A 26,728-nucleotide genomic window follows, 5' to 3' on the forward strand; every position below is an offset into this window, starting at 1 on the left:
AAGACATTGTTTACTCCCATCTGCTCACTGCTCAGACTAACGACTGGATTTGGGAGAGAGATACTTAACGCCTCTCTGTTTACCTCTCTAAGGAAGGCCTGCCATATGTATGTGGAGAAAAAGGGCCTCTTAAGGAATGGGGATTCCTTTGAATCCTTTTGTAGGATTTTCCTTCCCCTGCCTCCAGAAAGCAGTGACAAGCCTCTCTCCTATAGGGATGGAATCCATTCCCTTAAATCTAGGAAAAGGGATGGATCCTGAGGCCAGAGTGTACCTATAACATAATTTTTGGGGTGCTTGCTGGGATATCACATATTTGGATGGCAGGGTCTTCTGGTTGAATCTACTGATGGTCCAGTGCTGCATTGCCAGCTCCCTCCTCGTTGCCACCCCCTCTACACGTGCTCCATAGGCAGGAGCTGTTACTATGGAAATAAATTATTTTTAAAAACAGAAGCAGCCCCAGGCTTTGGAAATATCTCCAGAATAAACCCACACGAGCAAGGAGGTTAATAGAGTGTCCCTTGGTCCTGGCTCCAGAGGGAAGAGGATGGGGGTGGAGGAGGGGGTTCAGTGTTCCATGTTCTATTCTCAACCTCTACCAGGTTCAGGTTCTGGTTCCTCTCGCGTTGGTATCGGCTGGACCTCTGCCAGTCACTTCTATCTAGGAGGGATGCTCTGCAGCTACATACCTAGGGCCTAGCTTCCGCCAGGACATAGGAACCAAGAAGCTGCTGAGCCTGGGAGTGCTGGGATAAGGGGTCGATGCTATCCACAGGGGTCACCTCCTTTTTAACCCCACAGGCGTCCAAACTATGGAAAGCTAAGGAACGTGGGGGAGAGCAAAGGCGTCATCTCAGGTGAGTGAAATTACTCTTGCTTACTCTCGCCTTGAGCTCGGGGGAGCAGGAGTACCCCCGATTCCAGGATGGGGCGGGGTAGTTAAAGTTCCCGCCTATTTCCAACCCTAGAACCTCCTCCGCTCTCCGCTCCTCCTCCCACCCTCTTCTAGCGCTGGAACGCCGGGCTCGCTAAGCCCCGCCCGCCGCGGGTGCGGCTCCTTTAAGGCTGGATGGGGGCGGGGGGGCCGGCCGTGTTGTCAGTGTCAGCTCTGCGCACGCAGCCCTCCCGGAGCCGGTGCCTGCCTGCGAGCCCCAGAGTCCCCGCAGACGAGTCCCCGCCCGGGTCCGGTGGGGCCCCCGCCGTGGGAGGAGTCGGGCGCTGTCCGGCGACTGACCCGGGTTGGACTGCCGGACCAACCGAGGAGGGCCCCGGACCCCGGAGAGAGGGACCCCGGCGTCGCGATCCCCCAGGAACCTCCTCTCCTCGATCTGTGGCACCCACTAGTCCCGGGCACCCAGCCCCGGAGAGCCCCCGATCCCGCGCGCCCAGCCCCGGGGGAGCCCGCCCCCGCCCCGCGGCCCGCCCGGGCCATGCTCCCCCGGGGCAGCGGCTGAGCCCGAGCCGGAACCGGGACCTGAGCCCGCGAGGAGCATGGATCCAGACTGGGGGCAGCGGGACGTGGGCTGGGCGGCCCTGCTGGTCCTCTTCGCCGCCTCGCTGCTTACGGTGTTGGGCTGGCTGCTGCAGTATGCCCGGGGCTTGTGGCTGGCGCGGGCCCGCGGGGGCCGGGGCCCGGGACCCGCCTTAGCTGCCGAGCCCGCCGGCTCCCTGCGGGAGCTGGGCGCTTGGCGCTCGCTGCTGAGGCTGCGGGCGACTCGGGCCGGCGCCCCTGAGGAGCCAGGCGTCAGGGGCCTCCTGGCGTCGCTCTTCGCCTTCAAGTCTTTCCGGGAGAACTGGCAGCGGGCTTGGGTGCGAGCGTTGAACGAGCAGGCCTGCAGGGATGGGGTGAGTTGGACAGGAGGACCTAGGTGGTCCGGTCACTCAGCCTTTTCTTCTAGAGCAGGGACTGCTCAGGCCAGGAGGCACGTATGGGGGTGGGGAGCAACTGGGGAACCCTATGGCCTCTCTTCTCCTCTGGGATCAGAGAAAAGGGTGCAAGTGAGGCTGGAGGTTGTAGAAATCCGGCTGTGTCCCAAATCCTCTATTCTTGCGGTCTAGGTACTCTCTGGCTCCAGACCAGTGCACAACTTGCTGTTCTCATAGCAACGCTAATCCCTGTGCTCCAGGGCACTTCCTCCCAGCCTGGGTGCTGGTTGTGTGTGTGGCTTGGGTGGGTGGGTGGTGCTGCCGGGGGTTAGAAGGGAGACATGTGCACCTGTGGAAGGAATTTGCCTGGTCCTCATGCCATCACACCCAGTCAGCACTTCATGCCCCAGATCCCTGGTGTGATCAGGCAGGTCTCCGGGGAGCCTGAATTCCCCCCCACCCCATCCCTCAGTAATTTCACTGCTGCAGTCTAACACGTCCTTCTCCATGCTCCCTGCAGTGTCTGTGTTTAGGGAAAGGTATTCAGGTGGAAAGGAGATTGACATTCCATGCCCCGCCCAGTAGATGAGCCTAGAGCTGCCCCTTGAGGGTCAGTCACAGACTAACCCAGCCTACTTCCTCCCATTGCACCATGAGCAGCTGGCCTCCCAGGAAGTGGGGCAGGAAGCGTGGTCATAAGACTGAGGTGGGGTGGGAGGTGGAGACCTCCGTCTCTTGGGGTCCACACTCATCTTGGCCCTCGCAGTCTATTAGCCCCTGGCTCAGAGGGTTCTCCATTTCCAGCCACCACTAGTCTGAGGGTTTTACTCCACTAGCTCCCCAGATGCCTGGAAACAGAAGTGGCCACGCAAGAAATTGCTCTGCTTCCTCTGCTCAGCTGACCTGAAAGCCAGATGGCATCTGTCAGTCTATGCCGTGAACTCAACCCTCCACCCAGCTCTCCCTGTACCTTGTCCCCGGGTCAGGACTGACTACCCAGGACAGCTGACTCAGCTGGACATTAGCCTCCCTTGCAGGGGGTGGGGAGACTGGCGTTCCCAGCATCCATCTCCCCTGGCCTGGCTTTTGAACAAGACCGCTACAGTAGCAGAGAAGTTGGCTTTCCCTGGTTTGCCAGGCAGATGAGCCCTGTGGATTTGTTTCCTCCCATCCCAAGACCCAAGGAGGAGCTGCCCGCTGTCTGTGCCCCCTCCTCAATTCTTCCCATCCTGCTCTCTGGATGGGGCTGCAGCAGTTGGCTTCCACTGCTGTGGAAGAATTAGGAAGCTCTTACAACACCTAAGCTAAGCAGCTTTCTGCTCCCTAAAGCCATCCTGCTGTCTGCCTTGAGGAATTAGCCAAGTCTCTGGCCCTTGAGCCCTCTGAGCTTGCTTTTCTTCCCAGTTCCTCTGGTAAAGTTCCCCAAGGCCAGGCTGAGCTAGTCTTCATCTCCAAGAATATGGATAGAGTCCTACTCTTATGCCTCTACATCCTATTTGTCTGAAGAAGGCTTAGCTCTTGTCTTGAATAAGGGGCCCTGCTGCTTTCATCCTTAGCTCAGCTGTGTCTCTGCCCAGCTACGATACACAGGTGGCACCAACACCTTTATTATTTTTTTTCTATGCACACCTTTCTTCCGGGGTAGGGCGGGGATGAAGAGGAAGGTGGGGGAGAAGAGGGAGGCTCCTGGCATTCCAGGAGAAGTCTAGGGTCTTCAGCTCAAGGTGATGTGGTCTCTGAGGCGGTCTAGCTTCCCAGCTCTCCCTAGCAGCTGCAGGCTCTGGAAAGGCGGGCTTCAAGGGGAACACTTGCTGTCCTAAAGCCCTGAGCCAAGGAGGGGCCAGAAGCCAGCCTGCAGCTGAGGCCTCCACAGTGCCAGGGCCTAGCCAGCAACTGAGTAGGCCAGCCCTGTGGGGGGCAGCTCCAGAGACCTGATCCTATGCCCACGTTACTCCCTCAGAGCTCCATCCAAATCGCCTTTGAGGAGGTGCCCCAACTCCCACCCAAAGCCAGCATCAGTCATGTGACCTGCACAGACCAATCAGAGCGCACCATGGTAAGGGTCTGATGGGCACTGTCTTCTTTTAGGGCTGGAGTGGGGGCTGATCCTGAGTTCCCTTTAGTCTGAGCGTTCTTAAGCTGAAGTCTTTGAATGCCTTAGGGTTCCCAGGATTGGCTTCAGGAGGTCTGAAAATCCCACTAAAGTTACATGCAAACTGTAGTACATGTGTGCATATTTGCATTTTCCTGGAGAGAGGAGTCTTTGGCTTTTATCATTCTTTTATGGGCTTATGACCCCCAAAAGGTGATTCCCAAGGAAAAACGAAGTGGAGAGGGGTCTGCTGACCCGTTGTCGGGCAGGACAGGACAGGGCCAAGTTGAGCACTCTTCCTCCGTGCGTGACCCTCCTTGCCTCCGTGCCTCGCCTGTCTCAGGTGCTGCATTGCCAGCTCTCTGCTGAGGAGGTGATGTTTCCAGTCTCTGTGACCCAGCAGTCCCCCGCTGCCGTCTCCATGGAGACCTACCACGTCACTCTGACACTGCCACCAACACAGGTGGAGGAGGATGTGGGAAACTGAGTTGGGGAGGGGGCGGGCGGTTCAGTTGCCTCAGCCTTTTCAGTTTGGTTCCTCTCTAAGACAGAATTTGGGAAGGGAGGGTCCTGGGGGGGTGGGGCTGGGAGTAGTTGGAGGAGTGGGGCAAGTCAACCCAGTCCCTTTGTCCCCTGTCCCCAGCTGGAAGTCAACCTGGAGGAAATCCCTGGCGAGGGCCTGCTTGTATCCTGGGCCTTCACGGATCGCCCAGATCTCAGGCTGACAGTGCTTCCCAAGCTGCAGAACAGGGAGGTAAGGGGGCAGGGCTGGGAGAGAAGCGGCAGAACGGGGAGGGGGAGGCAGAGCTGGGGGGCCTCACCTCCTTGTTCTCCGCCCTGCAGAGAGGTGAGGAGCAAGTAGAGCTCTCCACTATCGAGGAGCTGATCGAGGATTCCATAGTCAGCACCCAGCCAGCTATGATGGTCAACCTCAGGGCTTGCTCTGCCCCTGGGGGCCTGGTGAGTAGGTGCTCAAAGCAGATACTTTGCGTGCATACTGTCCCCAGGGTACTGTGTCGGGATTCTTGCTCTTTTTACCTCCTTCTGCTCTTAGGTACCCAGTGAGAAGCCACCTATGGTGCCCCAAGCCCAGCCAGCCATCCCCAGACCTACCCGGTTATTCCTAAGGCAGCTTCGAGCATCTCACCTGGGACGTGAGCTGGAAGGTGAGAGCCAGAATCTTCTGGGGGACTGCCGAGGCTATGGTTGCAGGTGCCCCTGGCGCCCCTGCCAAGGGCGTGGCCTCTCAGCTTGGAACTGAGCATTTTCAAATTTCCGGTCCCCCACAGGCACTGGGGAAGTGTGCTGTGTAGCTGAGCTCGACAACCCTATGCAACAGAAGTGGACCAAGCCCATGAGGGCTGGGCCCGAGGTGGAGTGGAGCGAGGACCTGGCACTGTAAGGAGTGACTCCCCAGCCCCCCACCCTTACTCCCACAGCTGGACTGGGGATCAGAGCCTTCCAGCAGAGCCCTGGCATGAATCAGCTCTGTTTTCAGTAAACCTTGGTGTGAGCCTCTACTGTCTGCCAGGGCCTGGCCTAGTCCAGATATAACCAAGATACACCCCCGCCCTGAGTTGATCACAGGCTAGAAGCAGAGACAGGTGTACGTAAAGAAGATGGTATAAGTGCTCCAGTCCAGGTTTACACAAAGTGCCGTGGAAGTGCTTAGATGGGGGAGCTTAATTCCCATAGGTTAAGGATCAGAGTAGGCTTCCTGGAGGAGGTGGCATTTAAATCACACCTTCGAGCAAGAGTAGGATTTTAACAGAGTGTTAGAGAGAAGTGTTCATGGCACAGGGAACAGCTTGAGTAAAGGAAAAAGAGAGTGATTTACCATGGAGGGAGACTGCGAAGGCAGGATGGGGCAGGAGCACGGAGGATTTGAGCGCCCGGCTGAGTAGTATGGTCCCTGCTCAGCCCCATCCCATTCTCTTGGGAAGAGACCATATTTGGAGGATGATTGCAGCACTTGTTCTATCTTATTTACCTCCATCTCTGTCTGCCTCTGGCCTGTGATCGACTCAAGGGTGGATTCAGTTTGCTAATCTCCCCCCTCCCTGCCCCACCTCTTCTTGGCCACAGGGATCTGGGGCCTCAGAGCCGGGAGCTGATCCTCAAAGTGCTGAGGAGCAGCAGCTGTGGAGACAGTGAGTATGGGGCAGGAAGGAGCACCTCTGGGTGGGTGCTGAGCGGGGCCTGGTCATGGCCCCAGCTCACAGTGCCACCCCTTTCCCCAGCTGAATTCCTGGGCCAGGCCACAATGTCTGTGGCCTCCCCTTCCAGACCACTGTCCCGAAGACAGGTGTGCCCACTCACCCCTGGGCCAGGTAAAGCCCTGGGGCAGGCAGCCACCATGGCAGTAGAGGTGAGAAGCTGGCCCCTGGGGGGAGGTGGGAGGACACGGGGGGAAGACCAGTCTCTGAGGCCCTGCCTCTTTCCACTTCCACCCCTTGGCAGCTTCAGTATGAGGAGGGCTCCCCCCGGAACCTGGGCACTCCCACCCCCTCCACTCCACGCCCCAGCATCACACCTACCAAGAAGATTGAGCTTGACCGGACCATCATGCCTGATGGCACCATTGTCACCACAGTCACCACCGTCCAGTCCCGGCCCCGGGTAGATGGCAAATTAGGTAAAGAGGAGGAGCCTGGGAGCCCAGCTCTAGCCAGGGGCCCCAGACTGCAGATCCGTGGCTGGACAGGGAAAGGGCAAGGAAAGCCCTAATTCCGACTCTCCCTGTTTTCCGACCACATCTTCCTCATTGTCTTTGACTCTCTCAAACTTTCCCTTGCATCCCTCCGTTTCCCTAACTAGTCCTCTCCCTCTTCAATCCTGGATCTACCAGCCCCTCCTACAGTATTCTCACACTTCCACCTCCCCAAGTTCCCTTCTGTCTTTTTTTTTCCCCCTCTGTCTTTTCACATGTGTCTCCCCTTCCCTTTTCCCAGCCCCAGCTGCCCAATTGCCCCTCCCTCGCCCCTCAACCTCCAGCACCCTCTGGGACCCTCCAACAAACCCAGTGGCCTCCCTGGCAACTCTCCCACTCCCAGGGGCCCTCCATGACATTTCTTCCATCCCTAGGGGTCCCATGGAATTCCCCCTACCTCCACTGGACCCCTTTGCCATCTCTGCACACTCAACATTTTCATGGCATCTCTCCGCACCCTTGGTGGGCCCCATGGCACTTTCCCACGCTCCCATTGGTTCCTGTGGTGTCTTTTTGTCCCCATGGCATCTTCTTAGTCACTCCTGTGATTAATCATCCCTTAGTCATCCCTACCCTCTGAGTCAACCAAAGTCTGCATCTCAATAAAGATGGTAGGGGGTGGGGGCCACTCTAAAGCAGCTCCCAGCTCACTGACCCTCCCCCACCCACCAGACTCCCCCTCCCGCTCCCCGTCCAAGGTGGAGGTGACTGAGAAGACAACAACTGTGCTGAGCGAGAGCGGTGGCCCCAGCAGTACCTCCCACAGCAGCAGCCGTGAGTAGGGAATCGGGAAGTGTGAGTGGTGGTTGGCACCTGGGCCCGAGTCAAAAACCATTTTGGGTGGGGCACAGGAGTTCAGGTCCAAGAAGGAGCTGGGGAGGAGTCAGGCTAGCTATCCCCTGTATCCATCCTCCAGCAGGGGAGAGCCACCTTTCCAACGGCTTGGACCCTGTAGCAGAGACAGCCATTCGCCAGCTGACTGAGCCCAGCGGGCGGGCAGCCAAGAAGACACCCACCAAGCGTAGCACACTCATCATCTCTGGGGTTTCCAAGGTAACGGGGCTCTGGGGAGAGGAGCTGGGCTAGGGAGAGAACCCTCATTGGTCACTCCTGCCCCTTAAAACTTGTCCCTTCTGCCAGGTGCCCATTGCCCAGGACGAGTTGGCACTATCCCTGGGCTATGCGGCATCCCTGGAAGCCTCAATGCAGGATGATGCAGGGCCCAGTGGCGGTCCCTCTTCACCTCCCTCAGACCCACCAGCCATGTCCCCAGGACCCCTAGATGCCCTCTCCAGTCCCACGAGTGTCCAGGAAGCAGATGAGACAACACGTTCGGACATTTCTGAGAGGCCCTCTGTGGATGATGTTGAGTCGGAAACAGGGTCTACTGGTGCGCTGGAAACCCGCAGCCTCAAGGATCACAAAGGTGGGGAGATATTGGCAGCCCCCCCCTCTTCTTTTATACCCAGTATCATCACCTGGGTCCCACTGGACACTAAGGGACATAGGAGCCTCGGGCCAATCTCCTCCTTCCTCCCCTAAGGGATCCCAGAGTTCCCAGCCTGTTTCAGCCAAGCTTGAGTAGAGAGGGGGCAACTTGATGTCTTGAGTCTTGGCTTGGATCTAACAGGCTTGGGTGATAAGAAGAGATGTAAAAATATTTCCTTTTACCTCCCTTTTTTCTTTCTTCCTGGATCTAAGCGCATATCCTCCTTCCCTTATTCTCGCCGACCACCCTTTCCTTTCATTCTTAACTCTCTCCCCTATGCGTATAAGAATTCCTACCGCAGGCAACCCTAGGAGTACCCCTCTAGCAGTGACACCGTCTGTGCACAGCTGTGGTATTTCTGATTTCTCAGGTTCAGGGGCTTGCCCCCAGACGTCCACATCCCTCTGCCAGTGAGTCTATCACTCACGAGTGTATTTATAACTATTTATGATTTAAGCCTGCATCACTTCTTGGGATAATGAGAGTCCTAAGTCCGAAGCCTGCCGTGTAAACACCCTTCTCATTATATTCGTCCTGAATTCACCTCTTTGTAGTTTTCCAGACACACTGCTTCCTGCTCACATCCTGGAATTTGGTCAGCAAGTCAGCGTCAACCCACTTTGTCCCTTCGTGGCTTTTAGGAACACCCTTTGCCCCGCCTTTGTCTTTCCATAGTAAAGAGGCCCAATCATCAATCTGTCCTCACGGAGCAGCCAGCCCCGTGACATTCCACCTCAGGGGCGGTGGTCAGGAGCATCACCATGTTTTCCTCAGGAAGGATAAAGGGCATGTTTGTTCTGTTCCGCATCGACCCCTTCATGCTTGTCCTTTCTCTGCTCCCCTCCTCACCCCACTCCTTGGAACCCCTCTCTCTGCCTCAGCCTCCCCTCTCCCCTCACAGTGAGCTTCCTGCGCAGTGGCACTAAGCTCATCTTCCGCCGGAGGCCTCGTCAGAAGGAAGCCGGTCTGAGCCAATCACACGATGACCTCTCCAACGCGACGGCCACACCCAGCGTCCGAAAGAAGGCTGGCAGCTTTTCTCGCCGTCTTATCAAGCGCTTTTCCTTCAAATCCAAACCTAAGGCCAATGGCAACCCCAGCCCCCAGCTCTGAGGGCCCTGCTCACCTCCTGAGCTAGGAGAGGGCAGGCATCCTCTCAGCCCCTTCCCCACATTCCTTTCCATTCCCCTTCCTGGATTCCCGGTAGCCTGGGCCAGGGAAGCCCTCTGGGTTCCAGGAAGCCCTGTCCACCCTGGGCTCTGGGGCTAGTTGGAAGGGGACTTGCAACGGGAAGTGTGTGAGAGGTGGACACCCGTTGCCGAGGACACAGAGGAGGGAGCGGGTGGCCCGGAGAAAGAGGAGGCTCTGTCCTGGTGCGTGTGGGCGTTCCTCGGACCCGCTGGCCTGCTGTTGGCGCTGGCCCCTCAGAGGAATCCCAGGGTGCTCGGCTCCTCAGCTGATCCTTCCTCCCTTATTTATTCTCTTTTCTATTTATATGTGTGGTCCCGGACCCTCAGTGAACAGGTAATAGAGGGCATCTGTCCCAGGTGACCCTTCTTCCCTATCCCAGGAGGGTAGGCAATTCCCTTTCGGATGGGGCTCCCTCACCTCCCTCAGGTCCCCACTCCGACCAGCACCAACGTCTGCCTCTGAGGACATTGACAGCTCATAGAAAGCCGGGCCGGTGCCCGGGATGGGGGGCAGGTACTCCCCACCTTCCTGCCTCCCCTTCTGCTCCTCATCCCTCCCTCCCCCTTTGTTACCGTTTTTGTACTTGATGCCTTCTCTGTGAGCAGTAGCTCTGTTGGAAGGAGGGAGCCAGGAGCCTGATGGGAAGCCTTTCCCCGAGAGATGGCTTTAGGGGCTTTATTTACAGAGTGTGTGATGATGGGGCAACAGCAGAGCTGCACCTCTGTATAGTGGGAGATGATGATGTCCATTGCTGTGTGATGGCCTGGAATTTAATTTATTAAAGTCAAATTGGAGTTTATAAACTGGACAACTGGTCATCCTTTGACAGGCGAATGGGCAGCGAGGCTGTGGTGTTGGAGTGGGAGGATCAGAGACAGGGCCCAGATGGTGAGATGGGGGTCAGTGACACATATATTGGGTCTACGAAGTTCCTGCAGGGAGGAAGGGACATGTAGAGAGAGGATGGGAGAACAAGCGTCTTTGAAGGGTGAAGTTATAGCAAAAATGTCAATCAGAAAAAAAAAGTCCATCGGCTAGTACGGACATCTTCATTCCCCTTCCTTGAACAGGCTGCTCCTTCTAGAATATAGGAGAGTCCAGAGCATAGCCTCTTGATCCAGACTGCCTGGATTTGAGTCCCAGCTCCACTAATTATCTTTGTGACCTTGGGCAAGATATGTAAACTTAGAGCACCTCACTTTTCTCATCTGTGAAGTGGGGACTGTGATAAAAGTAACTATCATTTGGTTGTGGGTTAGAACTTGGCTGGCATACAGTCGGTGCTGAATAAGTGTGAGCTGTTGCCTCAGAAGAGACGGATTGGGAGGGGGAAATCTTATAAGGGTTTCATCATAATAAAAAGTCTTTCACTCCTCAATGTGGGCAAATTTCAGGGAGTTATGGATACTAGGAAACTCTAGCACGCTGGTTCCTGTTTTCTGGGATCTTACACAGGACTTGAAACAGATAAGCTGCTGCAGGATGTCAGAGAGAGCACTGGACCAGGAACAGAAAACCTGGGTGTACCACAGACACAGCAAGTGACCTTGAGAAGTCCACTTCTGCTTTCTGAACCTTAACTTCCTCATCTCTAAAATGAAGGGTGGCCTAGGTAATCATCCAGGTCACTCGCTTCCAGCCTTGCCATTCTGACTAACCTATATCACGGGGGGCTTCAGGGCACCTGCCTTTGGCTAGGCAGCTTGGAGTTGTGCATTTTCCCCATGCTCCTGTCCGCGCTAGTCACAGAATAATGGAATATTTAGAAAGGGTGGCAGAATATGGATGTTTGGTTAATTTGCATATATGGGTATGCTAAATTCTAGGTCCTCAAAACTCAAAGGTTTATCAAGCTACTTCCCCTGATCTAAGAAATACAACTCTTAATAGTTCACAGAGGAGCAGTTTGTTTACCAATATGACAAGACGGCCACCAAACACACTGAAGTTGAAATTTCACAAGAAACTATTGTTGATGGGAGGGCAGGTATTCAGATTTCTACTAGACCTGGGGATTGAGCTGATGGTGACTGGAAGATGTACTCAGTTTCTAGGGTGACCTGCCCAGAACTCAATGCAATCACATATTTAGTAGTGACAAAGAGCCTGATCACATTTCAGAAATAGGGATTTAAGAAAATGAACGCAAAAGAAACGCAAAACATAACCTAATTCACTTTATACTTTCAGAAGAGATCCACAGTTTTTGATGAGTATGAATTACGCTTTAAGATTTTCTGGCAGCCTTGTTTTTTTTTTTTTTTTTTTTTGTGGTACACGGGCCTCTCACTGTTGTGGCCTCTCCCATTGCAGAGCACAGGCTCCGGATGCGCAGGCTCAGCGGCCATGGCTCACGGGCCCGGCCGCTACACGGCATGTGGGATCTTCCCGGACCGGGGCACGAACCCGTGTCCCCTGCATCGGCAGGTGGACTCCCAACCACTGCGCCACCCGGGAAGCCCTTTCTGGCAGCTTTTAAAGAACGAATATCAGGATGTGTCTTGAATTATCCAGCCAAAATTGTGTCTTGTTTTCAAGAGAAGCTGATTGAGATGGAAGTGACCTATGTTAGACAGCAATACACCGTTTCAAATTTTGGAAACATACGTGGATTCCAGAGATATCCTGAAATTTTTGCTCTATAAATATTGTTTGAGTCTACACAACTCAGTGAATGGATTTTTCTTCATGAAATTGCTAAATTAAAGCTAAGAGCCATCTTTAGTGGTGTAAATCTGAATTCAAATACAGTTGGCATTTTATGAAGTATTAATATACCTATGTGCTTTTGAATGGATAAAGTTGATAAAACATATTTTTTGTTACTCTTGAATTATATTTTAAAATAGGGACAAAGTTTAATTCACTGTTTGTTGTTAGTAACAAACTTCATGCACAAAATTCTGATTTTACTCTGTCTTTGCTATTTTTTAAAAATATTTATTTATGTGGTTGCGCCGGGTCTTGGCTGCGACAGGCAGGCTCATTAGTTGCAGCTACAGGGCTCCTTAGTTGCTGCCTGCATGTGGGATCTAGTTCCCTGACCAGGGATGGAAACCCTTCCCCCGGAATTGGGAGCTCAGAGTCTTATCCACTGCGCCACCAGTGAAGTCCCTGGCTTTGCTATTTTTTTTTTGCGGTACGCGGGTGTCTCACTGTTGTGGCCTCTCACGTTGCGGAACACAGGCTCTGGACGCGCAGGCTCAGCGGCCATGGCTCACGGGCCCGGCGCTCCGCGGCATGTGGGATCTTCCCGGACCGGGGCATGAACCCATGTCCCCTGCATCGGCAGGCGGACTCTCAGCCACTGCGCCACCAGGGAAGCCCTGCTATTTTTAATGGCATCTTTAAGTTCATTTTATTTATGTTGAACATGTAAGGTGTTTTCTGATTATATAAATTATATAGGTTTATATTCAGGTTAGAAAATATAACGCAGTAAATATCAATCCCAATGAACTTTACTAAGGTACATAATTTTTAAACAAATATGTCTTGGACCCTTACTGAGTTTCAGCCACTAGGCTAAACAATGGGGTTATAAACGTGAAAAACACGCAATCCCTGCCCTCTCTCACTGAACTGAGTCTAGTGCAGAATGCAGACACATAAATAGGCAAATACAATACCGCATGATAGAGCTGTAATGGGGAAATGCAGGAAAGGGATGTCCAGGAAGACTTCCAGGAAAAAGAAGCATCTTCGTTGAGACCAGAAGAATGAGTAGGAATCAAACATATGTGGGAAGGGGAGAAAGGGAAGATTATTCCAGGCAGAGGAAACAGCAAGTACAAGGCAGGAGAGGAAAGGCGGCTAGGTGTGGTGGAGAAACTGAAAGAAATGTGGGGGCTGGAGAGCAGAGAGTGAGTTCGAGAAGCACTCAAGACACGGTGGAGAGAAGTATGCAGGACCCGGTTGCTGAACAGTCTAGAAAGCCTCAGTATGGTTTGGGGCTTTGTCCTGAGGACAACAGAATGACTTTGAGTGTTTAAAGCAGGGTGGTGGTTTGATCAGATTTGCTCTTTGTAAAGATCACTTGAGAGCTCCGTCGAGAATGGTTTGGAGGGAAGTAGGAGTGCCCGCAGTGGAACCAGTTAGGTCAGTGTAGACATCCGGGATGGACGTTGTTAATGGACTAGAGAGGGGGCGGCGAACATCAAGAACGGGGGATGAACATGAGAGGTCCTGTATTTAAGGGGGTAGCATTTACAGGACTTGGCAATGCATTGGATGCTACGTGTGAGGGAGGAATCAGCCATGACCGCCAGGTTTCTGACTTGACGGAGTCATTCACTGAGCCTGGTGACACAGGAGGTGAAGTGTAGGGGAAAGAGATGCCACAAGGAATACTGATATTTAAGAAACAGTAAGATTAAGAAGGTGAAGGACCCCCAGTTTGGGCTGAGCGGGGCTTGCTGTGCTGGGCACGGAGCCTCGCATGCCTCCTCCTCCGCCTCCCCGGTCTCCTCCACCTGTTCCTCCGCCTCACCGCCCACGCGGCCAGATAGCTTGATGACCAACAGAAGGTCGGAGACCCCTCTCTGCGCTCAGCCCGAGCTCTGCGCATGCCCAGTGGGTGCCGTGGGCCGAGCCTGCGCAGTTGGGGGAATTCGGGCCCTAGGGATCCCCGCTTGCGCCATGCTAGGAGAAGCGCGGCGCCAGCCGCGGTACCTTCCCGCGCGTCCCGCCGCCCCTCACTCCCGCCCCTTCCGTGTTTTGGTCGCGCATGAGTTCCGTCAGTCGCAAGGGCGATTGGTTGTTAGAGGGATCCGAGAGCGGCGATTGGCTGTCGTTGGCCGTCGCTCAAGCGCCCTCCCGGAGACGGTGTGAGGTGGGCGAAGAGCAGGAGAGATCCCGGAGCAGACTAGACTGATCGACGGTAAGCTGCGGGTTCTGGGCTCTGCTGGGCAGCGTCGGGCTGGGCTTTGGGCTGGCAGCCGAGGCCAGGCTCTTCCCCGGTCGCTTAGGCGAGGCTCCCTCTTGCTGTTCGGCCACGCTGGTCTGCCTGGTGCCTGCAGCGCCTTGACCCCAACATCGACTCGAACCTCTCGTCTGGGGCTTCGCTGCCGCTGAGACACGGTCGCCGCCACGCCTTGGGGGAAGCCTGCGGGGCTGAGAGGGAGAGGTTTACCCGCCGGAACGGTCTCCTTCTTTCTCTCCGAACTCTACCTGTGCTCCAGGGGCCCGGTCCTCACTGCTTAGGGCAAGTCTTCCCTGCTTCGCCTGCCACTGGGATTTCTCCCTGTCCAGCTTTCCCCCATCCGGCGCTTTGTTTTGGTCGTTGTCTTAACACGTCAGAGTCTTATCTCTTCGACCACATTGTGAGTCCTTAGAAGGTTCCGGATCTGGGTCCCTCCATTCTTGAACACCATTCAGGGTTCATTCGGTGTTTTGCGTTACAATTTATACTCAGGTATTTGCTGATTGCTTCTTACTATGACTCCTGATGAAAGGAAGGGTTAGGAATCCTTCGGGCTTTCCTTTTGTTGATCTTTTTGTAGAATTCGTGCTTAGATCATCTCATCCTTAGAAGCAAGGATACGAAGAGCCAACACTTGTTGAGTTGTGGCGGTGTGTTATGCTAGGCATTTTAATATCCATTATCTGGTTTAATCCATAGATCAGTTCAATGAGACAGGCATGATTATTCCCATGCTACATGGGAAACCCGGGCTTAAGTAACTTGCCTGAGATCAACATAGCTAGTAACTGTTGGAACTTTCTAATCAGATCTGTTGCATCCATCATCCACTGCTGTGATATTAGTATCCTGTTTCACATTTAAGGAAACAGGTTCAAAGAAGCTAGGTGATTTGTCCAAAAGTAAAGTAATAAGTTAACAGATTTACTTAAACATTAAAAGAGGTTGTAGTAGGTACGTGGTGGCCCTGCAGTTAGAACTGAACACAGCACAGACCAGGCTTTCTAGGAGCTCACAGCTTATTGGAGGAAACTGACAAAATAGCTACTCAATAAAACATGCTTTGGGTATTGTGTATTTGGATATGATGTTTGTGGGGAAGAAGGAATCAGACATGAACAGGTAAGACAGGCTGATGTAGGAGGGGAACGGAGCCAAGCTCCCTGGCTTTGAAATCTGTCTCCATCATTTTCTAGCTTTGATCTTGGGTAAATTACTTAACCTTTCTGGGCCATTTCCTCATCTGCGAAGTGGGTAATAATGGTACCTACTTCAATAGGGTTGTTGTGTTAATGAGTTTTTATACATATACTTAAAACAGTGCTTGGCATATAGTAGATAGTTAACAGGTGTTATATTTTTCTAGGCTGAGCAAACTCATTGAGACAGGAAGCTTGAGCCCAGGTCTTCTGACAGCTGGTCCAGCACCCTTTCCTTATACAGGTTGCCTCATTTGCATCCCTTGCCTACAGAAAGAGGAGTGGTGACCAAATAGTCACTTTGTCCTACAGCTTCCCAGGGTAGAAACAAGCAGCGTACAGGGAAAGAAAGTAGAGAACGCTGGGGGATGGTGAAAGAGGGATTCGGGGAGCTTTGCCTAAATTTCAAGTCATTCTAGATATCTAGATAGCCTGCTTCCTGGGCCTTATCCACAGTCTAACAACAGGTATGTGTTTAGAACATTTGTGCTCAGCATTGTGCTGGACACAGTAGAGGGACACAGGCTTTGTGGTATCTGCTCAGGAGCAGCTAATATTGTCCAGTTGGGTAGATGAGAGTGGAACACAAAACAACCATGAGTGACCAAGGTCAGCAGAAAAAATAGGGTTGAGCTTTTCTGCTTTCAACTATGCTAGCCATCAAACCGAAAGGCGAGAGTGATTTGAGGGGCGGGGTAGTTTAGGAACGCTTCCTGGGATATAATCATATCCCCACATTTATTGAGTTTCCCAAGAGTACAAAGCTCTGGGCTAATGCTGGGAATGAGAAGTGAAGAAGAGATGGGCTCTGCCCTGAGAAGCTCCTCGTCTAGGGGAAACACATTCTGTTCCATTGTAACAGGTAGTTGGATGGAGGTGTGTACCGAGTGCTGTGGAGGCAGGAGGGGGGATATGTCAGCTGTTCCCCGGGTGAATTGGGAGAGGGGTCACCAAGCAGGGGGCGTTTGGGCTTGAAGCAAATGAGTAGAGGTTTCTCAGGCAGAGCGTTTTAGGAGAATGTAGTATGTTTAGGGACAAAGATTACTGACTCAGAAAGAGGGAATAAAGGATAGGTGTGGGAGGAAGGACATGACCTTTGGATTAGAATCAGGGCACTCTTACACCAAATGAAGTGAAGTTTGGAAGAGGACTCAGCACAGGACTGACACGTGGTAGGCCCTCATGTGTTAGTTCCCTTACCCAGCTCCTGGAGAAGTAAGTTGCGGCCAGTTGGAGAAGAGCCTTGCATGCTGTGCTAAGTGGACTTGATCCTGAAGGTAGTATAGGAGGTTTGGACTGCTATGTCTGACCTAGGAAGGCTTTCCCGACTTCTTCTACCCCCAAATTGTAAAAGTAGTCTACATTTTCTCCTAATAGGGCTTCACTATTAGTCTACCAAGAGTTCAGCAACCCCAAGTACTCACACCCCAGAGTGTCAAAGGTAGCTGGCTTCTTCTCAGAGGAGAGGCAAAGGCTGTGGATTTAAAAGGGGTTTCTTTGGTAAGCAGTTAGATATAGTAGGTTCTTACAGTTGTAGCTGTGAAAGATGTTGTGCATTTTGTGTTTTCTGGGTTTTTTTCCTTACTATGTAGTAAAGTTCTTTTTCAGAGTTCCCACCTGTATCAGGAAGGCCAGCGGGAGCAATGCCCCCGCTTCCTCTCAGGTTACCACAGTGGGGACAGCAAGAATCAGTGAGAATCCTCAGGAAGAGGTGACACTCAGGGGACAGAGTCAGGGCCTCTTAGCGTCTTTTCTTCCCCCAGAGATTTTGCTTGCAGTATCATCTGTCATTCTGTGGGTTTTTTTGTTTTTTTAATTTTTTTTTATTTTTGGCTGCGTTGGGTCTTCGTTGCTGCTCACGAGCTTTCTCTTAGTTGCGGCGAGCGGGGGGGACACTTTTCTTTGTGGTGCGCTGGCTTCTCATTGCGGTGGCTTCTCTTGTTGCAGAGCACAGGCCCTAGAGCATGCGGGCTTCAGTAGTTGCAGCGCGTGGGCTCAGTAGTTGTGGCTCATGGGCTCTAGAGCGCAGGCTCAGTAGTTGTGGTGCAGGGGCTTAGTGGCTCTGCAGCATGTGGGATCTTCCCGGATCAGGGCTCCATCCCATGTCCTCTGCATTGGCAGGCGGATTCTTAACCACTGCGCCACCAGAGAAGTCCCTGTGTTTTGTTTTAACGAGGGAAACTGTTCTTTTATTGTTCCTCAAACACTGTTACTGGAAGCCCCACCAGAACTGGAGTGCTGAGTTAAGAGAGCATATTTCTAGGCCTAACCCAGCCTTCCCGAATCCAAACCTTTAGGGGAGGGGCTGGAAACCTCTGCATTTGTGTGCATATTAAAGTTTGAGAACCTTTAGTTTTTTTATTCAGCTTTCTTCAGCAAATATTTATTACATGCCTAAGTGTGCCTAGCACTGTGTACACCCAGTATAAACTGGACAGATAACCGCCTCTTACGTGAAATGGAATCTGCACTGTTGTTCAGAGGATGTCAGGGCCATGGTGGAGTAAAGCACTGGATAGGTTAGGCAAAGGGAGTTTGTACGGCACTTTGTAAGTCTGGCGGGGGACTTATGATACAGTAAGAAATAAGGAGCTTCTAAGGTCATCTGTGTGCATAGGAAAGAATGTGGACTTTGGAGTCAGCCTCACCTGACCCGACCACACTAGTGTGTGATCTTGGTCAAACCAGTTAACCTCTCCAAGCCTTAGGCCCTTATCTACAAATGAAGTTAAAAATAGTGCTTACCTCATAGGGTGGTGTTGGTAATTAAATGACACAAGGCAAATAAAGTGCTTAGTAGGTGCTTGGCGTATAGTAAGTGTGAAATTAAAAGCAAAAGGGCTTGTTACTCCATTCTGAAAATGAGGATGTTCAGGAGTAGAAGGGTTAAGTTACTTGGCCAGGGTCGCACAGCTAAGTAGGTGGTGGACAGAGGCGTCTGGATTTGAACCCTGGGTCATTCCCCAAAGCCTTCTTTTTGAACCTGAGCATTGTTCTGCTTCCTGTAGGAGTAATTAATTCCTTCTTGGCGGGTTGCTCTGAAGCTCCTTGAAAAAATGTCTGTTGAAGTTCTTAGCTTAGAGCCTGGCACATGCTCAGTAATGTTGGTTTGTATTCTCCTTTCCCAAGAACAGCAGACAGCTTCCAGGGGTTTAAGGAACTGCTACTCTGTCCTTATTGAAAAAGCATGGAGTTCGTCACGGGCCGCTGGAAAATGTCTGCTGGGTCTAGGCCGGCTGCCCGCCCAGCTGTTTACGCCCAACAGCACTTGGGTGGAATCCTGGCAGCTGCTGATTTCTTCCTCCCCCTCTCTAGGGTGAAGGCCATGCCGCCCCCTGGGAAAGTCCCTCGAAAGGAGAACCTGGGGCTGCAGTGTGAGTGGGGGTCCTGCTCCTTTGTGTGCTCAGCTATGGAGGAGTTCTGCGAGCACGTCACCCAGCACCTGCAGCAGCACCTGCAGGGCTCCGGGGAGGAGGAGGAGGAGGAGGAGGAGGAGGAGGAGGACCCGCTGGGTAAGGAAGCAGGACACAGCAGGGGAGAGCGCTCGAGGGATGGTGGAAAAGCTGATTTTCCTTGCTGCACAGGGGGAAGGCAGCCGGCAAGAGTGGTGGTTTATTTTCCTAATTGTGCTTTTTTTTTGGTTTGTTTATAAAAGCACTGTAGACTCTTTATAGAAAACTCATTCAACAAGGATATATGGAATGAACCTGCCATCCTGCCATCAAAAGTCAATTACTGGGCTCCGCTGGTGGCGCAGTGGTTGGGAGTCCGCCTGCCGATGCAGGGGACACGGGTTCGTGCCCCGGTCTGGGAAGATCCCACATGCCGCGGAGCGGCTGGGCCCGTGAGCCATGGCCGCTGAGCCTGCGCGTCCGGAGCCTGTGCTCCGCAACGGGAGAGGCCACGACAGTGAGAGGCCCGCGTACCGCATCTCTGCATGTGTATACATAAATTAGATAGATATGATTTTATTTTTTTGAAAAGGATCATATTGTACAAGCTGTTGGCAAGCTGCTTTTTTCACTCTCTGGTAGTGTCTTTCAATTTTTTTTTTTTTTTTTACTGTGACCACCAGTTAGGAATACATCTTACTTATATCACAACCCTGTACACAAAAGTTAAAAAATACTAAAAACAATACTTGCCTTTATTAAATTCTCTCTGAATTGTTCCATCTTATTCTCTTTCATTAAAAAAAAAGTGTGATTTGCAATCCCCTAAACTGATTTCACTACCCACTAATGGGTCACAACACAGTTTGAAAAACTCTGTTCTACAGAAGGTATAGAGACACCTCTCCTTCCCCCACCTCAAATTCTGTTTTGAGTCTAGTGACGGCGAACTATAACTCATAGCTTCAAAAGTCAAGTAATATTTATACAGAAGAGAAATTAGGGGATTATTATATTTTTAAAAGCATCTACTTTTCAAAACAAGTAAATCCTTGTAAAGCAGTGGAAATTTGGTGCTTAGACAGATGCTAGAGAGACAGGAAGTGGAACTGAATAGTGCTAGGGAATAGTCCATCCTAGGGAAGGCCGATCTTGGGCAGCATAAGGACTTCCGGTTTGACAGGCAGGAGTGGGAGGTGTCTCAGGTTCTCGGGAACAGCAGAAACTCGGAGCCACTGTAGCAAATGCCAGCCACACGTGCTGTCTCTGAGTCACTGGCACTGGGACATGCACACACTGTCCCCCTACCTAGACCGCACTTCCCCTCCACCTGGTTGCAGTCTAATATTTATACATGTGATTATTTGATGTTTTTTTCTCCCTGCCTGAAAGCTGTACGAGGACAAAGACTGGGACTCTTTTTTACTCGTCGTTGTATCCCTGGTGCCTGGCACACAGTTAGTGGTCATTAAATACTAGTATTTGCTGAGTGAATTCCTGGCATACCAGGTCAGTCTGGCATCCTCCCTTGCTGCTAAGTGGACGGAGAGCTCTGGAAAGTATCAGACTCTTCCTTCTAAACCCCTTTTTGCAGAGGAAGAATTCTCCTGCTTGTGGCAGGAGTGCGGCTTTTGTTCTCTGGACAGTTCTGCTGATCTTGTGCGCCATGTCTACTTCCACTGCTACCACACCAAGCTGAAACAGTGCGGGCTGCAGGCCCTGCAGAGCCAGGCCGACCTCAGCCCCTGCGTCCTGGACTTCCAGAGCCGCAACCTCATCCCTGACATCCCTGACCACTTCCTGTGTCTGTGGGAACACTGTGAGGTCAGCAGGCAGAGCCAGTAATACGGGTGGAGGGAAGTTGGGGATTTCAACTAAAGATGCCTTGACCCTTTCAGGAGGAGGAGTTGTAGCTCGTGGGCTTTCAGGGATGCCCTGTATTCCTGAGGTTCCCGCTAGTAGCCCTCCTACATTTCTGGGTAGCCCCCTTGCTCAAACTTTCCTATCCCCACCAAGTTAATTTGGGAGAGAGCCGAGAAGCCCCCTTTGGACACCTAGGGGTAAGAGTCCCTCCACCCACCCTCAGTCCTTACCCCAAGTTGCTCCTGGCACAGAGCTCCTTCGACAATCCCGAGTGGTTCTATCGACATGTGGAAGCGCACAGCCTGTGCTGTGAATACCAGGCAGTCGGCAAGGACACCCACGTGGTGCTGTGTGGCTGGAAAGGTAGGGCCACTCTGTAATTTCTGACCTCTAAAGAAACCTTGGGGTTGCTAAGGGGCCAGGGCAGCTAGGGGTGGGACCAGTCCTGCAGGGCAAGGTTGGCTGCTGACTGGAGAGACGTGGGGGTACCAGAGCCTACTCTGAGGGTTTGTAGCTGGACCTGACTGGACCTTCCTTCCCAGGCTGTACGTGCACCTTCAAGGACCGCTTTAAGCTTCGAGAGCACCTCCGTAGCCATACCCAGGAGAAGGTGGTGGCCTGCCCCACCTGCGGGGGCATGTTTGCCAACAACACCAAGTTCTTAGATCACATCCGTCGCCAGACCTCGTTGGATCGTAAGCGGTCGGAGCAGGGGCATGGGTGCAGGCTTGGAGTGGAGGTTGGGGGCACATTCCCAGGAGAGGGGACCCCTGAAGGTATCTGCAAGTTGGCTGCGTCTACCTTAAGGGCTCAGTCACCTACCACAGTCTCTGCTGATAGAGACTCATTAGACGTTGTTATTCCATGCTTACTGTGTGCCACAGCTCTTATCTCAGTGAATCCTAGCAGCAGCCCCGTGAGGTAGGCCTCTTGTCCACGCTTTTGGCAGATGAGGAAACTGAGGCTCAGAGAGGTTAAATCGCTTACCTGAGATCACACAGCTAGTAAGTGGTCAAGCCGGAATTCTAATTCAGCTTCTCAACTCCAAGTCCCATGCTCTTTCTGTGATACTATGTCCGTCCATAGTTCCTTAAGCTCCCCGCTCCTCCTCTGGTGGTTCCCTTCTGCCTGGGATGGTTCCCCTCTCCCAGCTTGCTCTCCTCTCTGTGCCTCTCCACCATCCCTCACAACCCACCCTCTCTTCTGCCCGCCCCACCACAGAGCAACACTTCCAGTGCTCTCACTGTTCCAAGAGATTTGCCACAGAGCGGCTGCTGCGGGACCACATGCGTAACCATGGTGAGTAGCTGGCCACGCCTCTCGTCCCGGCCCACCCTCCAAGCTTCCACTAGCCCTCGGATCACAGCCTCCTCTCTGCTCCTCAGTGAACCACTACAAGTGCCCTCTGTGCGACATGACCTGCCCACTGCCATCCTCCCTCCGAAACCACATGCGCTTTCGCCACAGTGAGGACCGGCCCTTTAAATGTGACTATTGTGACTACAGGTAAAGGGAAACAGGGACTGGACATCAGAAAACTTGTGTTTCAGGGTCCCCCATGCCCTCTGACCCCTCCTGACCTCTCTCGGCAGCTGCAAAAATCTGATCGACCTCCGGAAGCACCTGGATACCCATAGCAAGGAGCCAGCCTACAGGTGTGATTTCGAGAACTGCACCTTCAGTGCCCGGTCGCTCTGCTCTATCAAGTCCCATTACCGAAAAGTGCATGAAGTGAGTGGGGCTGATGGTGGGGAAGGGCCAGCAGAAGCGTCGGGGAGCCCGGGGTTCATGGGGAATCTAGCCTCACTCTCCCTCCCCTCCCCCCCAGGGAGACTCAGAGCCGAGATACAGATGCCACGTGTGTGACAAATGCTTCACGAGGGGCAACAACCTCACCGTGCACCTTCGCAAGAAACACCAGTTCAAGTGGCCCTCAGGGCACCCCCGTTTTCGGTATGCTCCTCCCAGATTCCCACACTTTTTCTTCATACCTTTCAACAATTTAGAGACCTTGAATTTGATGGTGCTTTGATGTCCACCATCTCCATTTAGGTTCAAGGAACCTCGAGAATAGTGGTGGGGCAAAGATTATTTTTCTGATTTTTGAATCCAAGGCACGATGCCAAAAACAGTAGATGGTGCCAAAAGCCCTGTAGTCGGAACCAGAGTGTGAGCCCAAGGGTCCTAATCTGTAGCTCCATGGCCTGCTCATAAATCCGCTGACAGCACTACTGTCCGGTACAGATAATTCCTCCCTCTCCCCTTCCCTCCCCTCCCTTTCCTTTTTGAGTAATGATCCTTCTTGCCTTTTCTTCTAAATATTCCAATAAGGACCTTTTTTGTCTTTTACCTCCATCACTTAGAATCCCAGAGCTGCTTCTTTCCCCCATATTTGTTCCTTACCTCGCCAATCTCCAGGCCATTTCTGCCTCCCCCTGCCCTTGTTTGCTGCCCTCTGTGCTCCTCCTTCACCAGGTACAAGGAGCATGAAGACGGCTACATGCGGCTGCAGCTGGTTCGCTATGAGAGTGTGGAGCTGACACAGCAACTGCTGCGGCAGCCACCAGAGGGATCGGGCCTGGGAGCATCACTGAATGAGAGCAGCCTGCAGGGCATCATTCTAGAAACAGTGCCAGGGGAGCCAGGACCCCAGGAAGAGGCTGAAGAGGAAGAGCAAGGTGGGGGTGGTGAGGGGACAGCCCTCTCGGCCTCTCAGGACACTTCTAGCTCTGTCATCCACGTGGTGAATCAGACCAGTGCCCAAGGTGAGCGAGAGATTGTCTACTATGTGCTGTCTGAAGCCCCAGGAGAGCCACCTCCAGCCTCTGAGCCCCGCTCTGGGGGCGTCATGGAAGAGCTTCAGGGAGTAGCTGAGGAGCCACAAGTCCAGATGGTGTGAAGGCTGCAGACCCTGACCGTTGCTACCCCAGACCCCAGCTGGGGTTTGAGCCGGGCTGGTGGCAGTGCCCCTAGTGGGCAGCCCTTGCCAATGGATGCCTTTAGGAGTGGTGCTGAGAGCGGTGCGGTCCACTCTGGACCCGGCTTGCATCATTCGGCAGACTGAGGGACTTCCCTTTTGTGCCAGACCACATTCTGTGGGGATCCTGAGGAGTTTGGATTCTTTGGGGGGGGCACCCTGGTTGTGTGTGTTCTTGTAGAGGGGGCTAGTGTCAGGCTTAACCCTAACCCCCAGACGTGCTAGAAGAGTGATTAAAATCCATAGTCAACTCACATCCATTCCTGTCTTTAGGGGTCCTTAGGCCCAGGGATGACATGTAACTGATCCCTGCAAGGGCCCTTTCCTCACAACCAGCCAAGGCATTTCCCTCTAAATGGTTCCTCCTACAAACCCCAAGGACTTTCATGGTCATCCTCAGGGATGGGATTGGAGGCACTGAGTATGTGCGTAACAATTGTTTTTGGTAATAAAAGAAACGCTTGGGCCATTACTCACTTCTTCTTCCTTATGTTTGGTGGTATTAACTAGATAATGAGGAGATACAGCTGCCCAGAAGAGGAGCTGAATAATTAGGAGCTGAATAAACCCCTTTTAGTGACTGGGGTTTGTTTTGTTTTGAACTGTCCTCTTGTTCCCTGCCCCTCCCCCGCACCCCACCTTTGGTGAAACTCCTCCATTTCTTCTTGGAACATCTACCATCTCTATAGAGGTCCCAGGCATAGGCCAGGAGTGGGCAGTAGAACACTCTAGGACGGGCGAGTGGGGCTTGCCAGGAAGCCAGAGCACCCAGGCCGGCGCCCCACGCTCTGAGTGCTGGTTAGAAGCCAGCGCCTCTGGGTTGGGGGTTCTTTACCTGTGGAGCTGTGGGACTAAGAAGGAGGCTTAGGGTGGAGGGTGGATGTGGAAGCCCTAGGGAATAGCAGGTACTGGGGGTCCAGGAGCCAAGTTAGAAAGTTGTGTATCTGAATGTGCATTTTCCTGAGGAAAGGGGTCTGTTTTTTCAGTAGATCCTCAAAGGGGTTGGAACCCTCCTAAACAAGAACCATTTTTTTAGGCCTGTCCAGTCACATCTTAGTGCTCTGTGTCATTCTTAGGGTCTCTGCCACTCTCAAGAGGTCAGGGAAGTACTCTCAGGGGTCTTGGATGGGCAGGAAGCTGCCCCAAAAGTGTTGTTTTAACACTTTTTAAAAAGGACTAAATAATTCTTACTACAAAAACTGTGTGCCTATTGCTGAAAGAATTAGGAAAGAGAAGTCTCTTCATTAATTCCATCAGTCATTTACTGAGTTCTTCCTATAGTCCGGGTTTTGTGACAGGTGCTAAGGATACAAAATGGATAAACCCAGGCAGGATCTGCCCCGGAGGGACTTGCAGTACAGAGGTGAGGAAAGGCCTAAATGGAGTGAGGTAAGTGAGAGGCCTGTCAGGAGTGAGTGGAGTGAGAGGCCTGTCAGGGTTCATTGAGGAGGCTCAAAGCAGGAGCTGACAGTATTACTTGGCCAAGGGATCAAGGAGGGCTTTGTCAAGGAAACAACTAGAGCTACCATCTACAAAGGGGTGGCCGGTTTTTTCCGAGCAGAGGAGACTAGGTCTGTAAACGAATCTAAAGGGGTACTTTGTGGTCTGCAGCACAGAGGGCAGTGGGTTGTGGAGAGAGACAAGACTGGGAAGGAAGGCAAAGCTGCCCCGAAGGACTGCATCAAGTTTTAGAACGGTGATTCTGCCAGTGATGGGGAGTGAGAGAGCAGGCAGATGCAAGTTAGGGGGCTGCTGCAGGAATTCAGGCAAGAAATAATGAGGGCTTTAAGGTCAAGTCAATGTAGATGTTCACTTCGCCTCTGCAAGAGCCCCTTCAAGAAATAGCAACGTGTTCTCTAACACCATATACGAAAATAATCTCAAAATGGTAAAAGACCTAAATGTAAGACTGGAAACCATAAAACTCCTAGAGGAAAACATAGGCAGAACACTCTTTGACATAAATTGTAGCAATATTTTTTTGGATCTGTCCTAAGGCATAGGAAATAAAAGCAGAAGTAAACAAATGGGACCTAAATAAACATAAAAGCTTCTGCACAGAAAAGGAGACCATAAACGAAATGAAAAGACAACCTACAGAATGGGAGAAAATATTTGCAAATGATATGACCAATAGGGGATTAATATCCAAAATATAAAAAGAGCTCATACAACTCAACGTCAAAAAAACAAACTGACTAGAAATTGGGCAGAAGAACTGAAGAGACATTTTTCCAAAGAGGACATGCAGATGGCCAACAGGCATATGAAAATATGCTCAACATGGCTAATCATCAGGGAAATGCAAATCAAAACCACAATGAGATATCACCTCACGCCTGTCAGAATGGCTGACATCAAAAAGAACACAAAGAACATGTTGGTGAGGATGTGGAGGAAACAGTACACTGTTGGTGGGAATGTAAGTTAGTGCAGCCACTGTGGAAAACAATATGGAGGTTTGTCAAAAAACTAAAAATAGAACCACCATACCATCCAGCAATTCCACCCCTGGGTATATATCCGAAAAAAACCACAAACTAATTTGAAAAGATACGTGTACCCCAATGTCCATAGCAGCATTACTTACGATTGCCAAGTATGGAAGCAACCTAAGTGCTCATCAACAGATGAATGAATAAAGATGATGTGGTATATATATACAGTGGAATACTACTCAGCCATATAATAGAATGAGATTTTGCCATTTGCAACAATAAGGATGGACTTGAAGGATATTATGCTAAGTGAAATAGGTCAGACAGAAAGATAAATACTGTATGATATCACTTATTTGTGGAATCTAAAAAATACAACAAGCTAGTGAATGTAACAGAAAAGAAAGAGACAGATATAGAGAATAAAGTAATGGTTACTAGTGGGGAGAGGGAAGGGGGAGGGACAAGATAGGGGTAGGGGGTTAGGAAGTACAAACTATAATGTATGAAATAAGCTACAAGGATATACTGTACAACATAGGGAATATAGCCAATATTTTATAATAACTAAATGGAGTATAAACTTT

The 26,728-nt window shown here is 51.9% G+C and overlaps 2 protein-coding genes across 5 annotated transcripts; both read left to right on the plus strand.

Annotated features, from left to right (window-relative positions):
• The first annotated feature begins 1,078 nt into the window (after positions 1 to 1,078).
• Positions 1,079 to 11,258, plus strand: C2CD2L (C2CD2 like). Of its 2 annotated transcripts, none has more exons than XM_022560230.3 (14): positions 1,079 to 1,848; positions 3,830 to 3,925; positions 4,305 to 4,424; positions 4,605 to 4,715; positions 4,805 to 4,921; positions 5,016 to 5,127; positions 5,251 to 5,359; positions 6,047 to 6,111; positions 6,202 to 6,329; positions 6,422 to 6,596; positions 7,344 to 7,445; positions 7,591 to 7,724; positions 7,812 to 8,097; positions 9,062 to 11,258. In XM_022560230.3, exons 1-14 carry the CDS (start codon positions 1,495 to 1,497, stop codon positions 9,271 to 9,273), a joined length of 2,121 nt encoding a protein of 706 aa, XP_022415938.1. In that variant the 5' UTR covers positions 1,079 to 1,494; the 3' UTR covers positions 9,274 to 11,258. The 2 variants fall into 2 exon arrangements, with proteins under 2 accessions (XP_022415938.1, XP_022415937.1); XM_022560229.3 differs by having other exon boundaries at positions 1,080 to 1,848; positions 7,588 to 7,724.
• A 2,721-nt stretch (positions 11,259 to 13,979) lies between these two features.
• On the plus strand, positions 13,980 to 24,175 carry HINFP (histone H4 transcription factor). Of its 3 annotated transcripts, XM_089915684.1 has the most exons (10): positions 13,981 to 14,230; positions 18,787 to 18,983; positions 20,458 to 20,687; positions 20,978 to 21,089; positions 21,269 to 21,421; positions 21,948 to 22,025; positions 22,112 to 22,232; positions 22,319 to 22,457; positions 22,528 to 22,679; positions 23,202 to 24,175. In XM_089915684.1, exons 2-10 carry the CDS (start codon positions 18,797 to 18,799, stop codon positions 23,623 to 23,625), a joined length of 1,596 nt encoding a protein of 531 aa, XP_089771810.1. In that variant the 5' UTR covers positions 13,981 to 14,230; positions 18,787 to 18,796; the 3' UTR covers positions 23,626 to 24,175. The 3 variants fall into 3 exon arrangements, with proteins under 3 accessions (XP_089771808.1, XP_089771810.1, XP_089771809.1); XM_089915682.1 differs by having other exon boundaries at positions 13,980 to 18,983; XM_089915683.1 differs by having other exon boundaries at positions 13,987 to 18,983; positions 22,555 to 22,679.
• The last annotated feature ends 2,553 nt before the right edge of the window (positions 24,176 to 26,728 follow it).

Source organism: Delphinapterus leucas, chromosome 7 (assembly GCF_059928025.1).
Source record: "Delphinapterus leucas isolate spDelLeu-1000000601 "Yukka" chromosome 7, BTC_Dleu_Yukka2, whole genome shotgun sequence".
Lineage (NCBI taxonomy): Eukaryota > Metazoa > Chordata > Mammalia > Artiodactyla > Monodontidae > Delphinapterus > Delphinapterus leucas.